At 35.1% G+C, this 22,258-nt stretch overlaps 2 protein-coding genes and 1 pseudogene across 2 annotated transcripts; all 3 read right to left on the bottom strand.

The window, feature by feature from the left end:
• Positions 1–526: 526 nt before the first annotated feature.
• On the bottom strand, positions 527–913 carry LOC103426934 (agamous-like MADS-box protein AGL80). Its single transcript, XM_070812592.1, has one exon. It carries the CDS (start codon positions 911–913, stop codon positions 527–529), a length of 387 nt encoding a protein of 128 aa, XP_070668693.1.
• Positions 914–3,005: 2,092 nt separating this feature from the next.
• Positions 3,006–4,160, bottom strand: LOC103426899 (late embryogenesis abundant protein 6-like). Its single transcript, XM_008364983.2, has 2 exons — positions 4,002–4,160; positions 3,006–3,499 (listed from the first exon to the last, which is right to left on the bottom strand). The coding sequence occupies exons 1-2, from the start codon at positions 4,077–4,079 to the stop codon at positions 3,245–3,247; spliced, it is 333 nt and encodes a 110-aa protein (XP_008363205.2). The 5' UTR covers positions 4,080–4,160; the 3' UTR covers positions 3,006–3,244.
• Positions 4,161–14,712: 10,552 nt separating this feature from the next.
• LOC103409761 (uric acid degradation bifunctional protein TTL-like) lies at positions 14,713–21,969 on the bottom strand (annotated as a pseudogene).
• Between the last annotated feature and the right edge of the window lie 289 nt (positions 21,970–22,258).

Below are 22,258 nucleotides of genomic sequence, written 5' to 3'. Positions count from 1 at the left end.
CCAATTTCAATGAGTTGTTCAACGGGAGTCAAACCAATGACCTCTCAAAAATTAGAGCAAAACCACTAAACCATAGTAGTGGCTGTCACCCTTTTTTTATACAACATGTGGTTGGGGGATAAACTAGTTTCAAACTCACCATCTACGAGATTTGAATCTAAGACCTCTCACTTAAAAGTGAAAAAAAAAACCACTAAACTGCAATGCTAAATGTCAATCATCACATTTTTTTTAATTAGAAAAACAGTGTCGGCACACAAATCATGTATATAGAACACCTTATTGGTTAAGATTTAAATGCTTTGAATTCAGTACAATTATCATATGACATTGCACTACATAACATTCGAAAGTAAATTAAAATATAAAAATCAAATACATTGAATAGAAAATATAACACACTAGAAACAAATAGAAGAAGGGAAATTTATTTTAACTAACCTACTACCCCATCATTTCTTCTCCCTTAGTCCCTTACTCTATTTTCCTTTACCCCTTGAACCTCATTAATCATTGTTACTTATGGTCATGCCTCTTGCATTTCTTCCTCAATTGCTTCTATACTTTTTTCAATCGACAACAACAAGCCGTTCAAATCCGTGCCACTCAAATTCTGCAAGCAGTCAGCTGGAAGGCTCCCGTACATGGATTGTATCATAATTTCCTTCTCTTGGTTTTCCTTATTTTGTTTTTTCAGCTGCTCCTCAACTTTAACTATCTGTTGCCTTAGAATACTTTCTTGGTTCAACATATTTTTTCTTTTGTCCATCTCTTGCATCTGCTTAAACCTTGTGATTATCCTTCGGGTTACATCCGGGTCCGGACCAACTTCTGGTTTGGTGTCATAATGGCTATAAACGATAGCAGATGCATCAATTCCACAAAGAATGCTAAGTTCCTTTACCTTCTTCATCAACCCGTTCTTCCTTTTCTTGAAGCATCATCTCTTATGTATGCAAGCTTGATTTTCTTTCTTGTCATGGTGAGTTAGGGATATTGCTGAAGGAAGAGACAATGGATTAGATGGGTTTGAGGTTGAGGCGGCTCCTTGTAGTTCATTCCCTGAAAGAAGGTATATATAGAGTTGAAATATGTAGTTTTAGGGTTTCTTTAAATGTAAAGCCAAATAGATTTGGGTCGGTTGGATATGGATGACTAAGTGATGACATGTGAATTTATTATGCACATTTATGGAGGATCTGATAAATTTTAAGGTTCATGAGTTCAATTGGAATTTGTAAGTTCTAATCCTCTGCATCTTTATATATAGTTGGATGTTCTTGCAAGGGCTTCTAGTCATTTGATTGAGAATTTACCTATGAACCAAGGTTTTGAATTCAAATCCACCTATCATTCTATAGACAAAAAATTGTTTGGTACTTTTTTCATACTCATTTCAGTGCTTAAATCATTATCGTATCACATGTTGCATTAGATGATCCATAATATATCATGTAAATCTCGACCTGTTGACGCGTAAGCTTTACAAAGTTCTTCCACTCCAACCATGAATTCATTAGTTACTAAAAATAATATTACTTCCACTCCAACCATGAATTCATTAGTTACTAAAAATAATATTACAACCGTTAGCATTAATAGAGCCACTATGAGGAGAAATTTTTCCGCATTCTTGAAATACCACCTCATTATGGATAGCTGGTGTTCCAAGCCAATACGCCTCACACATGTGCTTGATACTTCATTCCCTAGATTTAGCAACTCATAAAAACTCACTAAAAAGGACATGAGTAGTTATTAAGTCTTACAATGGGCTAAAAATAATGTGATTCAATATTTTAACTCGTTTTAACTAGGAGCCCTCATTTTGATAGCTTATTAAAGCGCTGAGCCCTAAGGGGCAGTCCATAAGTGCTGAGCATAAAACAACAAAATAAAATAAAAACTTGCATACATATAGAGCCTCGAGGGCGGAACGTGTGGCGACTAAAAAGTAGTGTGATTAAATATATCAGAACAAAGATTTTAGGGTTTTTATCACAAATGGTCCTTGAAATGAACCTAACTCATCAAGATGATCTTTAAAATTGAAAATCAATCAATATAGTCCCTCAAAATTGATGTCGCAAATCAATGTGATCATTCCGTTATAATTTCGTCAAAAATTCTGTTATATGCTGATGTGGCATATAACTGGATCCCACCAATATACTTCAATATTGCTATGTGGATTTAAAATATTTAAATAAAAAATTATTTATATAATTAAAAACTTAAAAAAAAAAAAAAAAAAGAAGATGACTGCTCATCATCTTCTTCCTCTCCCATCTGAGTAATCACAGGAGCAAACGCGTCGTTTGCGCCCAGCTAGCACAACCTTCAAGGTCAACCAAGCTCCAACTTCCGCCACTTCGTCCAATCTTTTGCCTTTTCGGGTCGGGCACGGGTTCGACCAGCACAAGTTGGAGCCCAGGTACCCTCTGATCATCAGCGGCCTCAACATACTCATGACAAAGGTTGGGATGCCCATTCCGAGGGTAATTCCTCCTTTAATCAACTTTTTCTTCCTGTAATTTCACATTTTTTAATTTATTTTATTACATTTTTTATTTAATTTTTGAATTTTGTATTTGAATTTTGGGGATGTGTTACTTCATTGTGTGGTGGATGAGATATTAGGGGCTTTGGGCTTTGGATATCAGGCATATAGTTCCTGATTTGGAGCCGAAGTGGACGGGTGCAGCTTCCTCGGGTGGGAGAAGAAGATGACCTTTTTTTTTTAAGTTTTTAATTATCCAAAAATAAAAATTGTTTTGTATTATTTTATAGTATTTCTAATCCACATGGCAATATTAATTAGTCTTGTGGGATCCACTTATGTGCCACATTAGCACATAACACAGTTTTTGATGGAATTGTAACGGAAAAACCACATTGATTTCCGACATTTATTTTCAGGAACTACATTGATTGATTTTCAATTTCAATGACCATGTTGATGAGTTGAGTAAATTTCAGGGACTGTTTATGATAAAAACCCAAGATTATAAACATCAAAATTAATATTACTAATTCTGTATTACAAAAAATGCACAGACAATTTTGCCAAAAATCGAACGGAAACTGTATCGAATATTCAAACCTATAAGAAATAATTTAACGTAGAAGATTATAAGGAAATTGATGCATGAACATACAATGCACGTGCATACATATACACACACATATGAATAAAGAGATTACAAATTCATAGGTGCATGTTCAGAGAATGATAAATAAAAATTTAGGGCATTCGTTTATAAGCTGGATGACCTCCCACACCAGCCATTTCAGCAGGAGAAGCTCCATGTTCATGTGCAGTGTTCGTACCATTAGCCGTATGCATTGCCTTAATTTCATGTTCATGTGCTGCTTTGTCTCCAGCTCTGGCAATCTCCCCAGCCATGGCCACATGCAGTGACATTGCTGCTTCAGCTTCTTTAGCCAATCTCACCTCATGAGCTACGTCTACTCTCGCCTTTGCTATTTCCTTCTCAGCCTAGCAGTATACAATTTGAATATCCAGCAGTATGAAAAATGAGTGTTAGGTTGAAATTTGATTATAGTCATTTGATTAGGTAAACTATGCGTTGTAAAAACTCCAGGTACATTCACGTTCGTTGGTACATTGATATACGATACATGTCCCTTTGTTCTTGTGTGTACTTTTATAATGATAACGGACTTGTTTGGATTGCTTTTAAAATTGTTGAAAACACTTTTTATGAAAATGTTTTTGGAACTAATTTTTAGTAAAATGCAAGTAAATCCTAGAAAAACACTTGAATTTTTTGCAAGTACTTTCAGTTATTTTAAAAGCATTTCCAAAAGAGCCTAATATTGTACGATAAAAAAAAAACTGAAAAGAAAATCTAACATCAGAATATATTATTTGTGGAGACAAATAATTAAGTCGTTCACATATTTCTTATGGAATTAAGCGACAATGGGATCTACAAATGTAACAATACTGCATTACTATTTATATGAAATATACGTACCCTCTCTTCGGCCCTGGCCTCCTCCTTGACCTTGCGCAAGGCGCCCATTTCATTTATCTTGTCCTTCACTGCCTGCATTTTTCCTTTCTCTTTTATCAGCACCTTACAAAATTAGCCAAATAAACTGAACTTAATGCTCCCAATCGACAATGAAAATGTTAACATATATATCGAGAGTTCGTACGACCCAGAAAGAACAAAGATGGCTTGTGGACGTATGGTTGAGACGTGTCAAACATGCAGACGTTTAGGAAAAACTTGTGGGCGATGTTGAAGAGGCGTCAAGTACTCTAAAATCCCATCCCAAAATGCCAATTCAAGATCCCATTTTTTAGTTGAAGGCGTGACTCCATTTCAATTTCAAATTGTATCTTTCGATGAGTGAGGAAATTTTTGTTTTAATGTGGTTAATTCCATTCCACATCAAGGATTAAGGCATAATTAATTTGAGAATAAGGTTGGGTTGGATCTTAAGCTATTTTTTTCTCTAGCAGAATTATTGACTAGTGTAAATTTATATGTATTGTACTTCTATTATTCAATGAGTGTCAATTTTTTGTGTACGGGAACAATTACTTTGACATTCCAGTTTAATAATATATTGTCACGTAAACAAAAACTAATACATAACACTGTATGTGGTGATATTCTCATTTGAAATTTGCCTGTATCTTAACTTTATTAACAGTACAAGAATTAGCTAAAGATCAAGCTAAGAATTAATCAATGGAGAGAGAGAGAGAGAGAGAGAGAGAGAGAGAGATCTATGAATAGCCAACGCCTCTAACAATGTATTTTAGGGCGGTTCCTTAGGCACCTTCACATCTACATCTACCTATAACAAGCACTACACACAAGCAAATCAAACTAGGAGATTAGCTTGCTTGCAAATCAACCACGGGGGAGTGAAACTTGCAACCATCACAGAGAGTGAGGGAGAATATAGGGGGGGGGGACCCTAATCTCTTGAAGCCACTCATAAAGGAATGGGCATAGTCTGCCTACTTTTTCAATCTCAGCTGTGGTAACCAAGCTTGAGATTACTACAGTGCTTGACAAACATTGGTCCATGTAACCCCTTGGTAAGAATGTCAGCAGTTTGCTCTTCAGTTAGAATATATTGGACTATCAAATCCTTTCTTTGCACTTTTTTCCTAATAAAGTGAAAATCTGTATCCAAATGTTTGATTCTAGTATGAAATACTGGATTGGAACATAGTGCCAAAGCAGAAAGGTTATCATAATGTAACAATGGTGGTTTAGCAATGAACTGATGTAAGTCTTTCAATAACAGTCTTATCCAAGCTATGTATGCAGCACAATGTGCTAAAGCTTTGCATTTTGCCTCAATAGAGCTTCAAGACACTGATCGTCACGCCCCGAACCCAGGTCGGCAATAAAAACTCGAACCTGAATCCGAAACATGAGTTAAAAGCTCAATAAATAAAAAGAAATTGAAATAGGTTGGAAAATAAATTCCTCTTATAAAAATAATTAATGATTTTTAAATAAATCAAGAATTCTTTACAACCTACAATAAATAGATGAACTTTCGCTACTCCAATCTAATTCGATCTCATCTTGCCTACTTTCTTGAATGTCTAGTTCGTAAACCTACATAACAATAGAAGGATGAGCTTTAACAACTCAATAGGGACATAAAATCTTGCCTACACTCTTGAATGTCTAGTTCATAAACTTGCATAACAATAGAAGGATGAGTTTCAACAGCACAATAGGGACATAATCTTATCACAGTAAATTGACAATATTAAATTAAGTGTCATGAAATCATATAGCCAAATATCAAATCATAGATGATAACAATGCATGTATGCAATCCAACCTCTTTAGCTACACCCGTTAATTTATATAATAAAACATGCAGACCTGCACGTCCCATACCATGCATTTTACCACTGCAGTGGTGGTTCGAATGTTCTATTACAGAAACTAACCTCTATACGATATCCCAAATTCATAAACTCCTTTTGCTAGTCATCTTATCTAATTCATTGATCTCCAGCCCAAATCACCCACATCGATAATTCCCACCGATATGCTATTCTAATATGCACACCGGGCTCGCCTGGAACTGGTTTCACAATGAATATATTCAACTACACAAAAGATCATTTCCAACTACCCTCATTTCTTGAATTCCAATCTCAACACTGAAGTTCCAACCACATCTCACAACATGAATGATGCACAAATAATATCATTTCATCTTTCACATGTATCACAATATATTCTCAACGAATAGCATTCCAGCAATAATTCCATAACCAAAAACAAGTAAACACTTAACTGAAGCAATTAGCCAATTAATATCCAACCACATCAATCAATAAAAAAGATCAAGAATATTATAACACTTCACGGAATTTAATAAAATCAATTTCCGTAAAGGTTTACAGTATTTCCCCTACCTGGCTTCCAAAGCTAAAATGAAGATCCATGTCACTATCGCAATAGCTAAATTCCACGCACTTGATCTAGCTTCTTGATCACTACTAAACCAATGTATTTCTTCCACCCTTATCTTTTCTAATCTCTCTCTATACATATATAATGTATATATACACACACGTACATACATATATATACACACACGTTATATACCACCTCTAGGTAAACTAGAGCACGCAAATTGTAGTAGGAAAAAAAATGGAGCAGAGCTCCTACTTATAGGAATATAGGGCGGCTACCAAAGGCTCTAATTGGTTGGCTTTGGTAGCTGGGAAATTTGGCATGCTAGGTGTAAAGATTGGGAAGATAAAAGATAAGAATGTCATAGAAATACGATAGCTTATATAGGTGATGATGCTCATAGTTTTCGTTACAATGACAGGTGTCATTAAAATGGCAAGCCTAATCACTGGTCGTTACTCTTTGCATGCAGGGAATGAAAGCATGCATGGCTTAACCAAAAGGTATACATATATAGTGTCACAAATAATTAGGTAAGTAACTAAAAAGGCTCTAGGTTAAAACAGACTGCTAATAATAACATTAATACAAAGCCTAAAAATACGGGATCTCACATTGATGCTTGCTTCTTTGATTGCCATGAGATAAGGTTAAGTCTCATATATACTGCAAAGCTGATAGGGATTTTTAGTACTCATGTGAACGGGTTTAAATCTCCTATTTTACTTGCAAGAATCACAAGGTTATTGTAGTATAAACGGATTTCGCAAGGTCATCTCCATAAATAATTCGAAACTAATCAGATTCCAATTAATTATTGTAAAGTAGAAACTTAGATGATTGATTTTATAACCTAATTAAAATAAAAACGAAATTAATGAATTAAAATAAACAATCTGCAATATTAGAGCTAGAGAGAAAGAAAACAGTTTTGGGAGAATAAAATTAAGAAAGCACTAGGGTTCCACCATCACCTAGCAATCCTATGAATTTTTACCAATTACTTATAATCTACACATGCCACTTTGAAGATTAGATTTTCCTAATTCATATTCTACTTGGAACCTCCAACATAGAACGTATATCTAACATGCAACCCGTCCGGACGTTCGGATCAAATCTAAACATGAAATATTCATTATGCTTTATGAAAATCCTTTGAAAAATCATGCAATCCTTAAGACGTGATATTCATCTTAAGAGAAATTACAATTATTAATCACAAGAAGCCAGCGTCAATTTCAGGGAACCTTCCGACCAAAATTGCATCAAATTACTTTTCTAAAGATCCTAATGGTGATCAGGCATTACGACAATTAGATAGTTTTTATCCCGGTGATTAACAATTCAAAGTACGCATGCAATCAATCATAAGAAATTAAATAAAAATCACATATTCATGCTAAGGCTCAAGGCTTCGCCCTAGCAAAAGAAATTAGTTCCGCATATTCATAATTGAAATCATAGAAATATCTATTAAGAAAAGGATTGAAAACACCTTCAAGTAGAAAATCTTCAAAACCCTAGCACTTCTCTCTGTCTCCAATATTGCATAAAATAAAGCGTAGTCTAAAACTGTAGACGGCCAAGCAATATATTTGCTAAGCCACCACACAAACCCTAATCCCCCTAAAGACAAACATAACCCTAAATTAAAATAGTAAAAATTCGTCCAAAATCTGAACAGCCACGTTTTGACCCATAAGCTGCTCCAAAACTGGCCCAATATAGCTGGATTTAATGTTTGGAATATTTTGAACAATTTTCCAGAAGGCCATGAACTCATCCAAGGTCATCTTGGGCTCCAAAAACGCAATTTAAGCCCAAAAACGTCATTTTCCAGCACTGCACACTGCTTCTTTATTTCATCGCCAGAAAATAACCGCTTGGTGGAAAAATCCCAAATTTTGATACGATCAAGCTAAGTGACTCACGAACGTCCTCCAACTGGAATTACTCCAAAATTCATCCATTTGATCCTGTTTTGATCCAGAGGAAGTCGAAAGTCCTATATTGAAAATACAATTCAAAGTATCAAAATTTCTTCCAAAATATTAACCAAAATATACTAAGATTAGGGTAAAATATATGATATAAAATCTACTCATCAAAAGCCTATGACTAATCTTCTGGTATTGGGATCAGCTACCCAATCAGAATCAAAGAATGCAGTAATTGATGTATCTGATGATGCTGAATATGTCAAACCACATTGTATTAATCCTTGAACATACCTCAAAATCCTTTTGACAAGATTAAAATGCACATTTGTGGGATTAGTCATATATTGACATGCTACATTAACAACATATGACAAATCAGGCCTAGTAAATGTTAGATATTGAAGTGCACCAACCAAGCATCTATATTCGGTAGGACCAGGCAATAAAGTACCCTCAGTAGCTAACAACTGAGTGTGTGGCTTACATGGGGTTGTTGTTGGTTTGCAAGAGTCCATCCCAGCTTTGTGAATCAAGTCTTTTACATATTTAGACTGATTAATGAAGATATCTCCATTCTCCTTATATTGAATTTGTAACCCTAGAAAATATGACAGTTTTCCCATGTCCATCAACTCAAACACTTCACTGAGCTCTTGAATAACTGCTTGTACGTTACTGGAATTTGATCCTATCAGTATAATATCATCCACATATGATAGTAGAGTTATTACATCTTCTCCATCATGTTTGACAAATAGACTACTATCAGAATGTGACATTTGAAACCCCATTGTAGGGAAATATCCAGTGAACTTGGCATTCTAGGATCTTGGTGCATGTTTCAACCCATACAGTGGCGTTACTAATTTGCACACATAGTGTGGATGTGTAGAATCTACAAATCCTTAAGGCTGCTTCATATATACTTCCTTTTCCAATTCACCATGCAAGAAAGCATTCTTGATGTCAAGTGGTCTCAATTCCTATTTATGATGAGTTGCAAGTGAAATTATCATTCTAATTGTTGCTTGCCTTACAACTGGACTAAATGTCTTAAAATAGTCCAAGCCAAGTTCTTGAGTGTAACCTTGAGCCACCCAATCAAGCTTTATACCTCGAAATTGAACCATCAGGGTTCTTTTTCAACTTAAACACCTATTTACTTCCAATAATAGCTCTGTGAGTAGGTCGAGGAACCAAAACCCGATTTCGTTGAGTTTCAGTGCATCAAATTCTTCTTGCATTGCACTTACTCTGGTATTGCAGATACCTTAATATTAGAATCATTTGAAGACCTTGAAAAAGTATAATTGATGTTGTGCTAATTCTCATTCACATATTGAATCCGTACCTCTTTGTGCATATTTTGTACTAGAATAGTCACTACAATTGGAGAACCAAATGATCTGGATGTATAAGTGTTACTAGACACCTGGGCTCTAGTAAGATCCACATTCTTATATGGAAACAATGTTTCATCATGTATGACATGTCTAGAAATGATAAACTTCCTAGACTGTCTATGGAAACAAATTACTCCCTTATATCCCATTGCAAATCCAACAAAAACATAGAGATACTCTTGGCTGCAATTTGTTCTCATTATGGGGCCTAATATATGGATACACAGTTGTGCCAAATATTTTTACATGGCATTTTTTTTATAAGAAATACAGAATGAGCACATGCATGAAACCATAACTCTTAAGGTAAATTTGCAGTTGTGAGCAATGTGATTGCTGTCTCCATTATGTGTGTGTGTTTTCTCTCAGTAAGTCCATTTTGCTTAGGCATATATGGACATGAAACCATTTGTACAATTCCCTTGTGTTTCAAAAACTCATCAAATCTATGACTGGTATACTCTCCACCACCATCTATCTGTAAGCACTTAATATTGTAACCAAACTCATTAACAACAAGATTATAGAACTTTTGAAAAACATCAAAAACTTTTGATTTATTGATCAAAGGGAATATCCATACATATCTTGTGAATTCATCAACAAAACTCACTCAATACTTGTAACCTTCTATGAAATTTATAGATGAAAGACCCCAAAGATCAGAGTGTACTTTCTGAAATAGAAAAATACATGACTCTTTCTTATCAACAAATGGTAATCTAGACATCTTCCCAACAATACAAAATGAATTCAAATGTTGTTTATCATCACAAGAACTAACCATATCAGATTATTTCAGCATTACAAATAAGACTTCATTGCTAGGATGACCACACCTTTGATGCCATATTGTAGATTTCACCTTTTGACCAAGCAATCCCACTGAACTCTATCCTAAAGGACTTGAACTCCTTGTAAGCATCTTCATAGGAATTCGAAACAACTCACCATCACTACTCCTTCATTGGTAGATTACAACTTTGGTTCCCTTGTCCTGCACATAAAAGTTAGTGTCATCACATATAAACCAACACTAGTTATCTTTACATAGCTGCTTTACTGATAAAAGACTAACAACAATTGTAGAGACATGTAATACACTCCTCAAAATTAAGGAATAAGACATTGGTTGTAGCTGTGTAGAACCAATGTGCTTAATATGTTACCAACTATTATTTTATCCTTGCCTTCATATGGTTTTACATTCTATAGAGATTGCACATCAGCAGTCATGTGATGAAATGCTCCTGTATCTACAATCCATGAGTCATTGGGAAGAGACAATTGAGAAGCTTGAAATGACTGTAGTGTTTGAGTTTGCATAACACTCAAAGATGGAGATGGTACAGTCCGTTGATAAGCAAAACTATTCCTATGGTAACAGTTTAGAGCATTGTGTCTCTTCTTTCCACAAATTTGACACTCTATAGTCTGGCTAGCAGAACTAGAAGTAGTTGATCTTTTCTAGTAATTAGGTGCAATGTGTCATCTCTTGAAACAAATTTGACATTCGAGAACAATATGTGTTCTGGTTTCAGTATTTCCAGACCATGATTGCCAATTTCCACTAGATTGCTTGTTACCAAAGGATTGACCTTTGTCATTAGAAGACCTGTAATTCCCATAGCCATTTGTTTTTGGTCCATAGTATTATCTTGTTCCATTGCCAGAATTAACACTAAACTGTCTTGGTGCACTATTATGTCCAACAAAAGCATAAGTGTTTGAGAAGTCAGGAAATGGTGTTGGTTGCTGAAATAGTATAGGCAATTGTGTAGGTTGTTGAAACTGCATTGGTTGCTAAAACTATGATTGCTGCTAAGCATCACCAAATTGAGTATTACCATAAGGAAATCCTTGTTGAATTAACACTTGCACTGGCTGAAATGCACTTCGTTGCAGAAAAGAAGAACCATTAGCATTTGAAGCCCTATAAAAAGAATTTTGTGCTGGAAATTGCACAACACTTTGTTAAGGAAAGGGTACACCAAAACTAGGAACAGCATTTGGTACCCTGGTAATTGTACCTCCAGTTGAATATGAAATGTTATCAGAATTACTTGAAGTTCCCTATGTCATGCCATACATTGATGAAGATGAGCCAATGGAACCTTGCATATATAAACCAAAGAAATTACTTACCAGGCCGTTTACCATTGATTCATTTTCCCTTTCTGCACATAGTCATTGTTCCTTGAATTCTCTCAAAGAAATAGAAGTATTTCTTATGAGTATCACAATTGTTATATTTGAATACTCTCTTGCTAAACCAGAGAAGGCAGCCACAACAAAATCATTATTAGATAGAAATTCACCAGCCGCAATCAACAGTTCTTTAATATTTTTAAGCCTAGACAGGTATTGTTCAATTGAATCACTCCCTTTTTGCATTGTCTAGAATTTAGTTTTCAAAGTGTTCACTCTTGCTTTTGAAATAGATGCATATCTGTCATGCAAACTCACCTAAGCCTCATGTGCAGTTTTGCACCCCAAAACATGTTCAATGGATTCATTAGATAAGGTTGCAATAAGCGAAATGAGCAATGCTAAATCTATTACTTCCTACTCAAGAAATGCATCAGTGATCTCACTAGTTACTCCACGCTCAATATGAATCACAAACTTTGGAGGACACACAGCAGTGTCATCAAAGTGATCAAACAACTTATAACCTTTTAAAACTGACTTGAATTGAAAAACCCATTTTCGAGTCATTTAACTTTATAGTAAGCATACCCAATCACCCTTCAATTCTAACAGATGAAGATGCCATGTCTATTAAAGAAACTGAATTAATCAAGAAATACTTCAAATCAAAAAATTCAAGATAAATGACTTCTTGCCTATAAACTTCAATACAAATGGCTTCGTGCCTCAGAAATCAACCAAAAAATTCTCAATAGAAATGACTTCTTGCCTATACGCTACAATACAAATGGCTTCGTGCCTCCAAGTTGTAATCTATCTTCTAATGGCTTCATGCCCTTCAAGCTTTTAAACTACTTGATAGCATTTTTCACAACAAAAGAACAAGATCGCAGAAACTAACCCATAATTGAAAAACTTCATATCCCACAATAATCTTCAAGAATAGCTAAGAAATTCAAGGAACATTTTATCACCTGAGATTCTTCATAGTACTCTGTAAAGCTGCAGAAATACTAGATCACCCAAAACTTCAATCGCCTTGTGAAGACTTGCGAATCGTCATTGATGATTCTTGAAAAACGCAGACAAACTTCAGCAGAAGAAGCACCGAGAGCCCGCAAAAAAAGATCAAATCGACAAACCATAACAGAATCACTGGCTCGATACCATATTAATAGTACAAGAATTAGCTAAAGATAAAGCTAAGAATTAATCAATGGAGAGAAGAAATGAGAGCAAAAGAGAGAGAGAGAGAGAGAGAGAGAGAGAGAGAGAGAGAGAGAGAGAGAGAGAGAGAGAGAGATGCAAAGAAGAAAGGGTGTTTATGATTCCTTGATGAGTAATGAGAGTACATTCAAGCTTTATATGCAGTAGCCATTGTAATGCATCGATATTAACAAACTAACAAACTTAACAGAAGTTAGGCAACTAACTAATTCTAACTATTTTATGTTGACATGGATCCTAACCAATACACTGATGACACTTGTTCAATTCCTTCACTTATCAAACTTTTTATACAACTAGAATTGATACTCCATTTTTGTATTATGCATAGCCTCCTTCGGCCACTGCCCTTTTGTCCTCGTATTTTAACTCCTACTACTACTAGTGAATGCTAGTTGTCTTTCCCCTTGTACCTTCTCTTTTCAATTTTTACTTTCTTCATTAATTTTAACACCCTACAACATGGCTTGTTGATCAAAACTGTTTATTTTGTATCATATAAAGATAATCTTTGCAAAAAATATTAATAATAATAATAATAATAATAATAATAATAATACAATGATAATAATAACAATAGTAATAATAATTTATAAACCAAAAATTGTTTACCCGTTTGACTAGCGTAGTCATGATTCATTGTTTTACTAAATAAATAACATAGCTCGTTTATTTGGATAACAAGATGATTAAGTAAATGGATTTTGATTTAGCTATTTTTTATAGGAATGATCTGTAGAGAGTGACTTTGAAAATAGACAATTTGATCTGATCATGTAATATTGTAGGATCTTAAAATTAAAGGAGAATGTTAAAAGAGAAGGTACGTACAAATGGGAAGGTGATAAACAATATTAGATAACCGAGTAATTTGTCAATTTAGTCCATGAATTATTACTCAAGTGAAAATCAAGTCGCTAAATAATTTTTATACAAAAACAAGTCCCTTAAGTACTTTAAAAACAACCAACTTCCTACCTATCTAAAATTCAAAGCTATTATATCCAATTTCTCATCAAATAAGTCACGTAACTTGCATGTGACACACTTTGAGAGAATAGATTGGTAGTTTTCAATGGGTTTAAGAACTTGCTTTTCTGAAAAAGAAAAATAGTAGGGGAGAAATTCAAAAGGTAAATTGCCAGTTAAATTCGAAGTCTATGCAATGTTAAAGGTCTATAACCGAGAAAATAACAATATTACCCTCGTTACCTATTTTGAAAATCACCCCAAAACATGGGGTGTAAAAGTAAAGCGTAGTTAATCTTTGAGTAAGTATTGGAAATTTTGAGCAAAAGGTTCGAAATAATTAGGCAGTGTGCCCAGGGATGTGAATTTCACAGTATGAAAGCTCACTCATTTTATACAAGGTGGTAAGAGAGAGACTTCTTCCCATCCTAGAGGGAAACTGCCATTCACTTTATCGTTGTTCATATTATCAGCGTTAACACATGAAGATCGATATTGCTTTCCAATGGATTTAATACATCGTCAACAAGAAAACCTTAAGTAAAATTACAGACAATTTATTTGTCAACTAAACTACACATAAGCCTAGCTTCCACGGTATGTCGAGAATGAGAAAGGTGACAGCAGCAGAGGAACATGAAAATGTTCCAATTTCTGAGACTCTCCAATCTCAAACACGATAGAAACATAAGGAAAGAACCCACCTGTGGAGTACTTACCTGTGTTAAAGTTGATCCTGTAAATGCCTGGGTTTACTATACATCGACTATGCTCATCAATTGACCACTTCGCCCATCATTCTGTAGTCGAAGACCCTTGAAATACCCAACCACCTGCATTTAACTCACCAAACACGGGACGAGGTTGAAGACCCTTCCACATTTTTAAACACACCTCAATTTCAGAACCTGGACATCCTCAAGAAACATCCAAGATATGGGTTGTGATGGGTGGACGGGTTCGAGTTGGAGCTTGAGAAGTTTTTACGGATGAAGCTTCAGAAGCAGAAGTTCGATGCCCTCCAATAATGCTAACACGATCCTCTAAGGTTCAGAAAATCAATAAAATAATTTAGAAACAGTAGCAAATGCAAGGAAAGAGAAGTGACTTTTCCTGGAGAACAGTCATTCATGAGGTAAAAACATTGTGAAACAAGCAAAGCCCAGAGTTGCATACGCATAAACGGACTAAAAATTATGTAGACAAAAAAAATTAAAACACCTTCTGCTTTCTTTGCAACAATTGCGAGATTCTTGTTGCCTGTAGAAGTAACATTTTCTTTTGTTGCAAAGAGCTTCGCAAGGAGTAGCTCTGTTATTTTCATCTGCTCCTGAGTTGCAATCTTGAACTCAACTATTGGTCTATTTGGATATCGTTTCTGCAAAGTGGAAAAGAACGCTTACTAATTTGAGTAACAATTTATGCAGAGTCTGTAGAGCATGGCCCTTCAGAAGTGTTATCCTTCTCCTCATTCCACGGGCATCACAAAACATCAGCGGATGTTCTGGTGAATATCTCATGTGGTCTTTACATTTCCTTCATAAGTTGCAGGAAAAATATTTACTTAAGCATAAAAAAGATTAACGATAATAACTACTACTCTTCAAACTTGGTCATTGTCTCCTGCATCGCAATTGCAAATAGAAGAACTATGTTAGTCGATGTATGCTTTAGTGCGACTGCTAAACTGCAGGTTATCTCCTGTCTTTTTTACACACTTTCTATGGAGTGGAACACATTCTTTATTTATCTCTTCATTGCCCGAAAACATTAAAATTTTGGCTTAATCTCTTCTTAGAGGAAAAACTGAGCTGGTTTATCCCAACATCCTGTGCATTGGCAGATGAACAATGTTTTCCAGGAAAAACAGAGACTCTAAGGTGCTTTAAAAGTTTTTTTTTTTTTTTTTTTTTTATCACCTTGGCTTTTTGGAGTGAATTGGTTGGAAACGAATAATAGAATTTCCAAAGAGTGGGGCGTAAGTGCCAATATAGAGGTCAGAGTGAGGTTTTAGCCATCTTTCTGGGCTTGTTGAAATATAACAAGTTTCTGTACCAGTTACTGAAAAGGCACTATATTGGCTTTGATATTTTATTTTTAAAGAGTGATTTTTGTAAACTATTGACTTTGTATGATTTATTAATCTTTGTTTCCCATGAAAAGGTTAATTAAGCCAGAATATGCCAAGCCAACCAAAAGTTATCGAGTAAATATATTCATTCTGCATTAAGTTTAGAGAAACTTCTATTAACGACAACGGTTAAACCAAAATTCTCAAATGAAATAGTGAAGCTATTCTATCATGCTTATCAAGGCCACGACTATAATCTTTTAACATTTGGAAACTTTAATAAAAAAACCGACTGTAAATGAAAAGCTACCTTCAACTCGGCAAGTATCCCCTCACCACTCTTTCCAGATGCACAAATAAGAAATATAAAACCAAACTTCTACCTGTATTTAGCATTCCATTCGGCCAGTTCCTACAAAAGCCAGGTGGACGATATTTAGGTAAAAGAACTTTCACATTAACAAACAGAAATTGAAACCTCAAACTATTTTAATTCTTTCGCTTCTGCAGACTAAAACAGGAAGAAATAGAAGGAAACCCAAATATGTTTGGTTTCATTTCAAGGGGGTATATTACGACTTCGAAGATACGCATTAAGTATCCGAAGCATATCTAAAAAGATTGCTACATCGGTTACTTCAATATCATTGCATTTGCATATCTAAAAAGACTGAAGGAGAAAGAAAGGCGGCTAATTAGCATCAATTAGCCCACAAAGAGCAAGAGCACTCCACTCTTATTTTACGCTAATGTTTTTTTTGGACTTGGTGTAGAGCTAGCAAAACGTCAAGCGGTCCAGCAAAAGATTTAAACTTTAAAGGCCTCATCTTGTTGGTAAATAACACCAAGCTCAAACACAACATGGCTTAAAAATCTCAGCAATGAAATAGTGAATTGGGCAACCCATTTGATTAACACATTCAACCCATTTGAATCAACTCAACACACCAATACCCCAGGATGGTTTGGATGAGCTAAAATCCAATTGGGCATCTTTTGGAAAATTCAAAATTTCTAATTTTTGTGATTAGCTTTAATTAAACACTAAAAATTAGTACATTACGTAAACAACAATCCATCTGATGATCAATGGTTTGAAAATTCAAGTAATTTATTTCAGTTATGCCATCTGATGATCAATGGTGCGAAAATTAAAGTAATCCATCTGATGCTTTTCATCAGACACATCCAACAGCAAGGAAGCACTAACGAGGCTTCCAAAAAAATTGAATAGGGCAATAACTAAAAAGCTCATATAAATAAAGTTCAGCTTTATTCTTAAGAACGCAAATAATCAAATTTAAAGTCCAAAACAGGGCTTTAATACAGCTTGGGAACATATTTAACACACGATCATTGCGTTCACTTGACTAAACAATGTTTCCTAGAACACCATCAGACAGTTTTGTCCAATGATACGTTGTATCAATTTCAACTTGTGACTTTTAGAGATTAGCAAAGCTACAAAATTTCAGTAACTATCAATCCGTAACCCAATTTTCTTGACATAAAAGTCTCTAAAGCAATTGTCTTTAACCTTCTTCAAATAAACGGCAGCAATGTTGGTAATTGTGGACACGAAACACAATACTAACCTGTTGTTAATTAAGCTTCGGTATCTAAGCCACTGACGATCAGAGACTTACACCTCCTGATGACACCAATATAATCTCATATCCTAGAGAGTTCAACGTAAGCTGCATTTCGTATCAATTCAACACTTTCAAACCCAACACATATTTAATTCGATAACCAACCACACATTGTTACATAGAAAAACAAAGATGTATAACATTGTGTGGCTGGCTTAGAATATATTGCCCCAGTGGCATCTCCATTCAATTTCTCCCCTTATTAGGACAAAAGTTCTCAGATATTCTCAACAAAATTGATTTATTGTCAAGTGTGTGACAATATATGTACAGGGGAAAATTTGAAGAATATGTAGAGTTTGTTGTGTTGTTGGTGTAGCAAACTCATATTTTCAGTTTCTCCCCGCTATCTATGAACCACCCCGAACCCTTAACAATCTCACTTCTATAAGCACAAATGCTCTTCCAAGCATATGAAGCGTTGCTATTAACTTGCACCTCAAGAAACGACGTTTGAGGTGATACTTGGCCTTTAGGACCCTAGCCACCAAAGAGTCAGGCTCATAGATCAACCGCCAGTCCTGTTTCACTGAGAGAGCAAGGTTAAATGCATACATATTTTTGACGCCGAAGCCTCCCCCACCTTTTGGGGCACACAAGGCATCCCACTTCAACCAGTTAATACAACGTCCGTCATTAGCTCCATTCAACCAAAACGTCTCTATTATTCAATTAAGGTTGCCACAGAAGGTCGTGGGTACGAGAAAACGCCTTAGAGCATCTTCAAAGGAGATGTCAAAATCCTAGGTGGAATGCCACTGTGCATATTTGACATCAAAAGTCTCTCAACCGAAGTGTTATTTGCTGACTGGATTTGAAGATTTAGTGATTTGATGTCAAATTTGACATCAATGTCAAATTTGACATCAATGTCAAATTTATTTTTAATTCATTTTAATAGTGGATCCCTTATTCCACTAACATTGTATACTATAAGACCATCTCCCAAATTTTCACTACAAGAAATTTGTTCATTTATCACATCAATTTTATTACGGACACTATGTGCCCGTTAAAAAAAATGAAAATTTATCACGGGCTTAGTTAGCATGTTGTGGATAACAATATTTTACAACGGGTAAAGAAGTAGCCTATTATAATAAAACGACTTACTACCACGGTCTTAGTATGAAAGTATTAAACCACCACGTACATTGGCTGTGATCAATATTGTTAGTAGCCACACCGTATTTTTTTTATCTGCCACGAACATTAAATGTGATGCAGTTATACACTATTTTAAAAAGTTTTAGAAGGCAAGACTAAATTTTGTTCCAAATTTTCAAATCTTTAAATTTTCACAATATTCCCACAGTTCCAAAAATTTAAGTGAAATCATTCCTCAATCTTTTTTTATTTCCTTTTTATTCTCTCCCACCAACGCCAACTTCAAAACTTCCCAACTGTTCTAAGTTAGCCATCCACAGATTTTCATTCACCTTCTCCCTCTCATTGACCCCATCTTCTTCCCTTTCATGGTTATTCTAAGAAGCCAAACATGTATTTATAAAAGGCTCTCTCTCTCTCTCTCTCTCTCTCTCTCTCTCTCTCTCTCTCTCTCTCTCTCTCTCTCAACTAACCAAAATTTTTAATTTTGAAATCTGAATTTCTTTTATTCAAGCTCCCTAATTTATTAGAAATTCACTCTAGGTTTTGGTGTTTATTCTTCAAAATTTAGGGTTTACAATTTTTTCTTTTAAAGTGCTATGTACAATATTTGGTAGATAAAGTCTTTTCCCCTGCAGGCATCTAAGAGCAGAAACCAAACTGGAGCGATGCTACTCTTGGAGGGATTTGGTAGCAATTTTGTTTGCTTCGAATTTTTTTTTTTCCTTCAGTTTTTTATTTTTCGTCCTCTGGCTGATCAATTACAGTAAGTTATCAAGGAATTTTTGTTTTTTTTTTGTCAAGATGATAGGATTAACTTGTTAATTAATATATAAATATATTTGGTTGATAAAGTCTTTTACTTTTACATCCTCGCACGCCCCCGCACATGTGGGGAGTTTTTTCAAGCCAAACACGTGGATAACATGAATTAGGTGATGTGGAACACATGTAGCTATTGGGCTTTACACGTGGGCCAATATGTTCTGATACCAGGAACAAAGTTGAGGTTCCATCATAAAACCAATTGACAATAGGGGGAGTAACCCAACATCTTATAAGCTCTTGGAAGGTTCCTTATCTCATCAATGTAGGATTCATTCTCAACACAATAATTCACAAATATAACAACCAACGAATGCCATGTTGAGTAGAAATAAGAGAAGGTCCCCACAAATCAGAATAAATTAATTCAAAATGAACTAGGGATCGTTTGGATGTGCTTTTAGAATGACTAAAAATGCTTTTAGAGAAAATGTTTTTCGGTTCCAAAAGCATTTAAAGTGCTTTATGCAAGAAGCACCAGTTATGTGCTTCTTCTAGGAAGCACTTTAAGTGCTTTTCCAGAATTTACTTGCATTTTAACTAAAGATTGGTTCAAAAAATATTTTAACCAAAAACGCTTTCAGTCCTGTTAAAAGCACATCCAAACGAGCTCCTAGTCTTTTATGGGAACTCAAAGAATAGGAAGCATGATGACTTAGCTAAAATTCAAACATTATACTAGAGAGCAGAGTCTGAATTACCACAAAATAAAAAAGGAAGCAATTTCTTTAGATAACCAAATGATGTGTGCCCTAATCGAGGATGGCATAACCAGATCTTTTTAAGTTTATCACTATCTCCTACTCGAATTGATTAACATGAACTAGTGCAACATCGTCCATATAGTACAACTCACACCTCTTAGTAACACGCCCAATGGGCATCCAAGTCTAGACATCCTGAAGTAAATAAAAAGTGGGAAACATTAGTACTTCACAACCTACTTGTTCAACAACTTGTTCGACAGACAATAGATGATTATACAGTGCTGGAACAAAGAGTGGGTGATGTGACAAAAGAGACGGAGTAAGTGCAATAGAGCTGACTCCAGTAACAAGAGCAATATCACCATCAGCAGTTATTGCACTTTCTCTTGAAGGTGATGTCATATATCGAAATAAAGATTGATCATATGTCATATGATTAGTAGCATCTAAATCGATGATCCAACTTGTGTCGCTTGTCCATCTCTTGCCAAACGCTCTTCAACTCAGCTAAATACAAATTGACTTAGCGTATGTTCTGCCTCGTGCGTGTAGCTTTACATCGAAGTGTTAACTACATTGTAAAAGATGAAGTTCGTATAAAGGAAGATGAAGATGACATAGAGAAACAAGAGAGACTGTATTGATTGATTAGAGAAAATGTATACAACTGAACTTAAGGAAATGATAGATATACAATCCCTTATATAGCCATATATCCTAAGTACAATAATACCCCTTCTAAGTATATTTATGTTATATCCGTTATTACTCCTCCTCAAACTAAATTTGGGTATCCAAGTGAAGTTTGAACTAGCCAGGTATTTAAGATAGCCTAGGATGATCAACTGGTCATCTTTCTGGATATAGTCTAATTTAATTTCCAAATGCTCAGAAGCATTCGTTACCGCACCTGATGTGAAACTCCATGAATCTGACGATACAAGAAATGCTTTGATTGGACTATTAGTTGCATCTCTAGAAGACCTTAGCTCTTCAGCATTACCAAGACTTATGTTGCCAAATATAGTGTCATCATTGCTAAAAATCTGGTCAAGATCATCAAAACTTCCAATGTTAGCCCATCTGTAGTCAACAAGATCACCTTGTTCTTTACCTTCATTGGAGTTTTGAAAAAAATCACCATCTTTATTAAGTTGGATTCCCTCAGCTATGCAATGTTGTTCACTTGTTGCAACATTAGATAATGATAAATCAGGTCACGAGTCCATTCCAAATCAAAGGTAGAAATTCCTTCACTCTTGTCAAAATTAGAACTGTTTTCCAACTTTCTATCCTGCAAGTCAATTTTGGACCTATGGGTCTTCTGTTCGGTAGGCTTGATGGTGTGAGATTCTTGTTTCCATTCCTTCTTGTTGCAATAATCATCACTTGCCTCATTATATGGCACAATATGATCATCACTCTTATCTGCCGCACCCCATATTATGTTTGCAAGCTCCTCGTCATTCCAATTAAACATGTCTGAAGAAGCCACAGTTAATCACAAAATCGAAACCGAATTCAAACCATTTCAAATAAAGTTAATGATCCAACATTGTAGCACTTTTAACTACACCAACTTTGGATTAACCTGACAGCAAGCTTGCTGGAACAAATGCAACAAGTAACTCTCTGCATTTTACTACTGTTGAAGCTAAACCGTAGTCCCATAGCCGTTGGTGAAGCCATGATGAAAGACACAAGTACAATCTAGAAATCAAAATAGATAAATTCTTCTAAGTAGCAAGAGAATGACACTCTTGACATAA

This window comes from Malus domestica, chromosome 02 (assembly GCF_042453785.1).
Source record: "Malus domestica chromosome 02, GDT2T_hap1".
Classification (NCBI taxonomy): domain Eukaryota; kingdom Viridiplantae; phylum Streptophyta; class Magnoliopsida; order Rosales; family Rosaceae; genus Malus; species Malus domestica.
This window is presented reverse-complemented; position numbering and strand designations above follow the sequence as displayed.

Bases quoted from the DNA above. Each gene is read 5' to 3' on its own strand.
- LOC103426934 (XM_070812592.1), bottom strand. From the start codon at position 913: ATGAAGAAGGTAAAGGAACTTAGCATTCTTTGTGGAATTGATGCATCT.
- LOC103426899 (XM_008364983.2), bottom strand. From the start codon at position 4,079: ATGCAGGCAGTGAAGGACAAGATAAATGAAATGGGCGCCTTGCGCAAG. The intron at 3,500-4,001 runs GTACGTATATTT...GTATACTGCTAG, and splicing joins AGGCCAGGGCCGAAGAGAGG to GCTGAGAAGGAAATAGCAAA.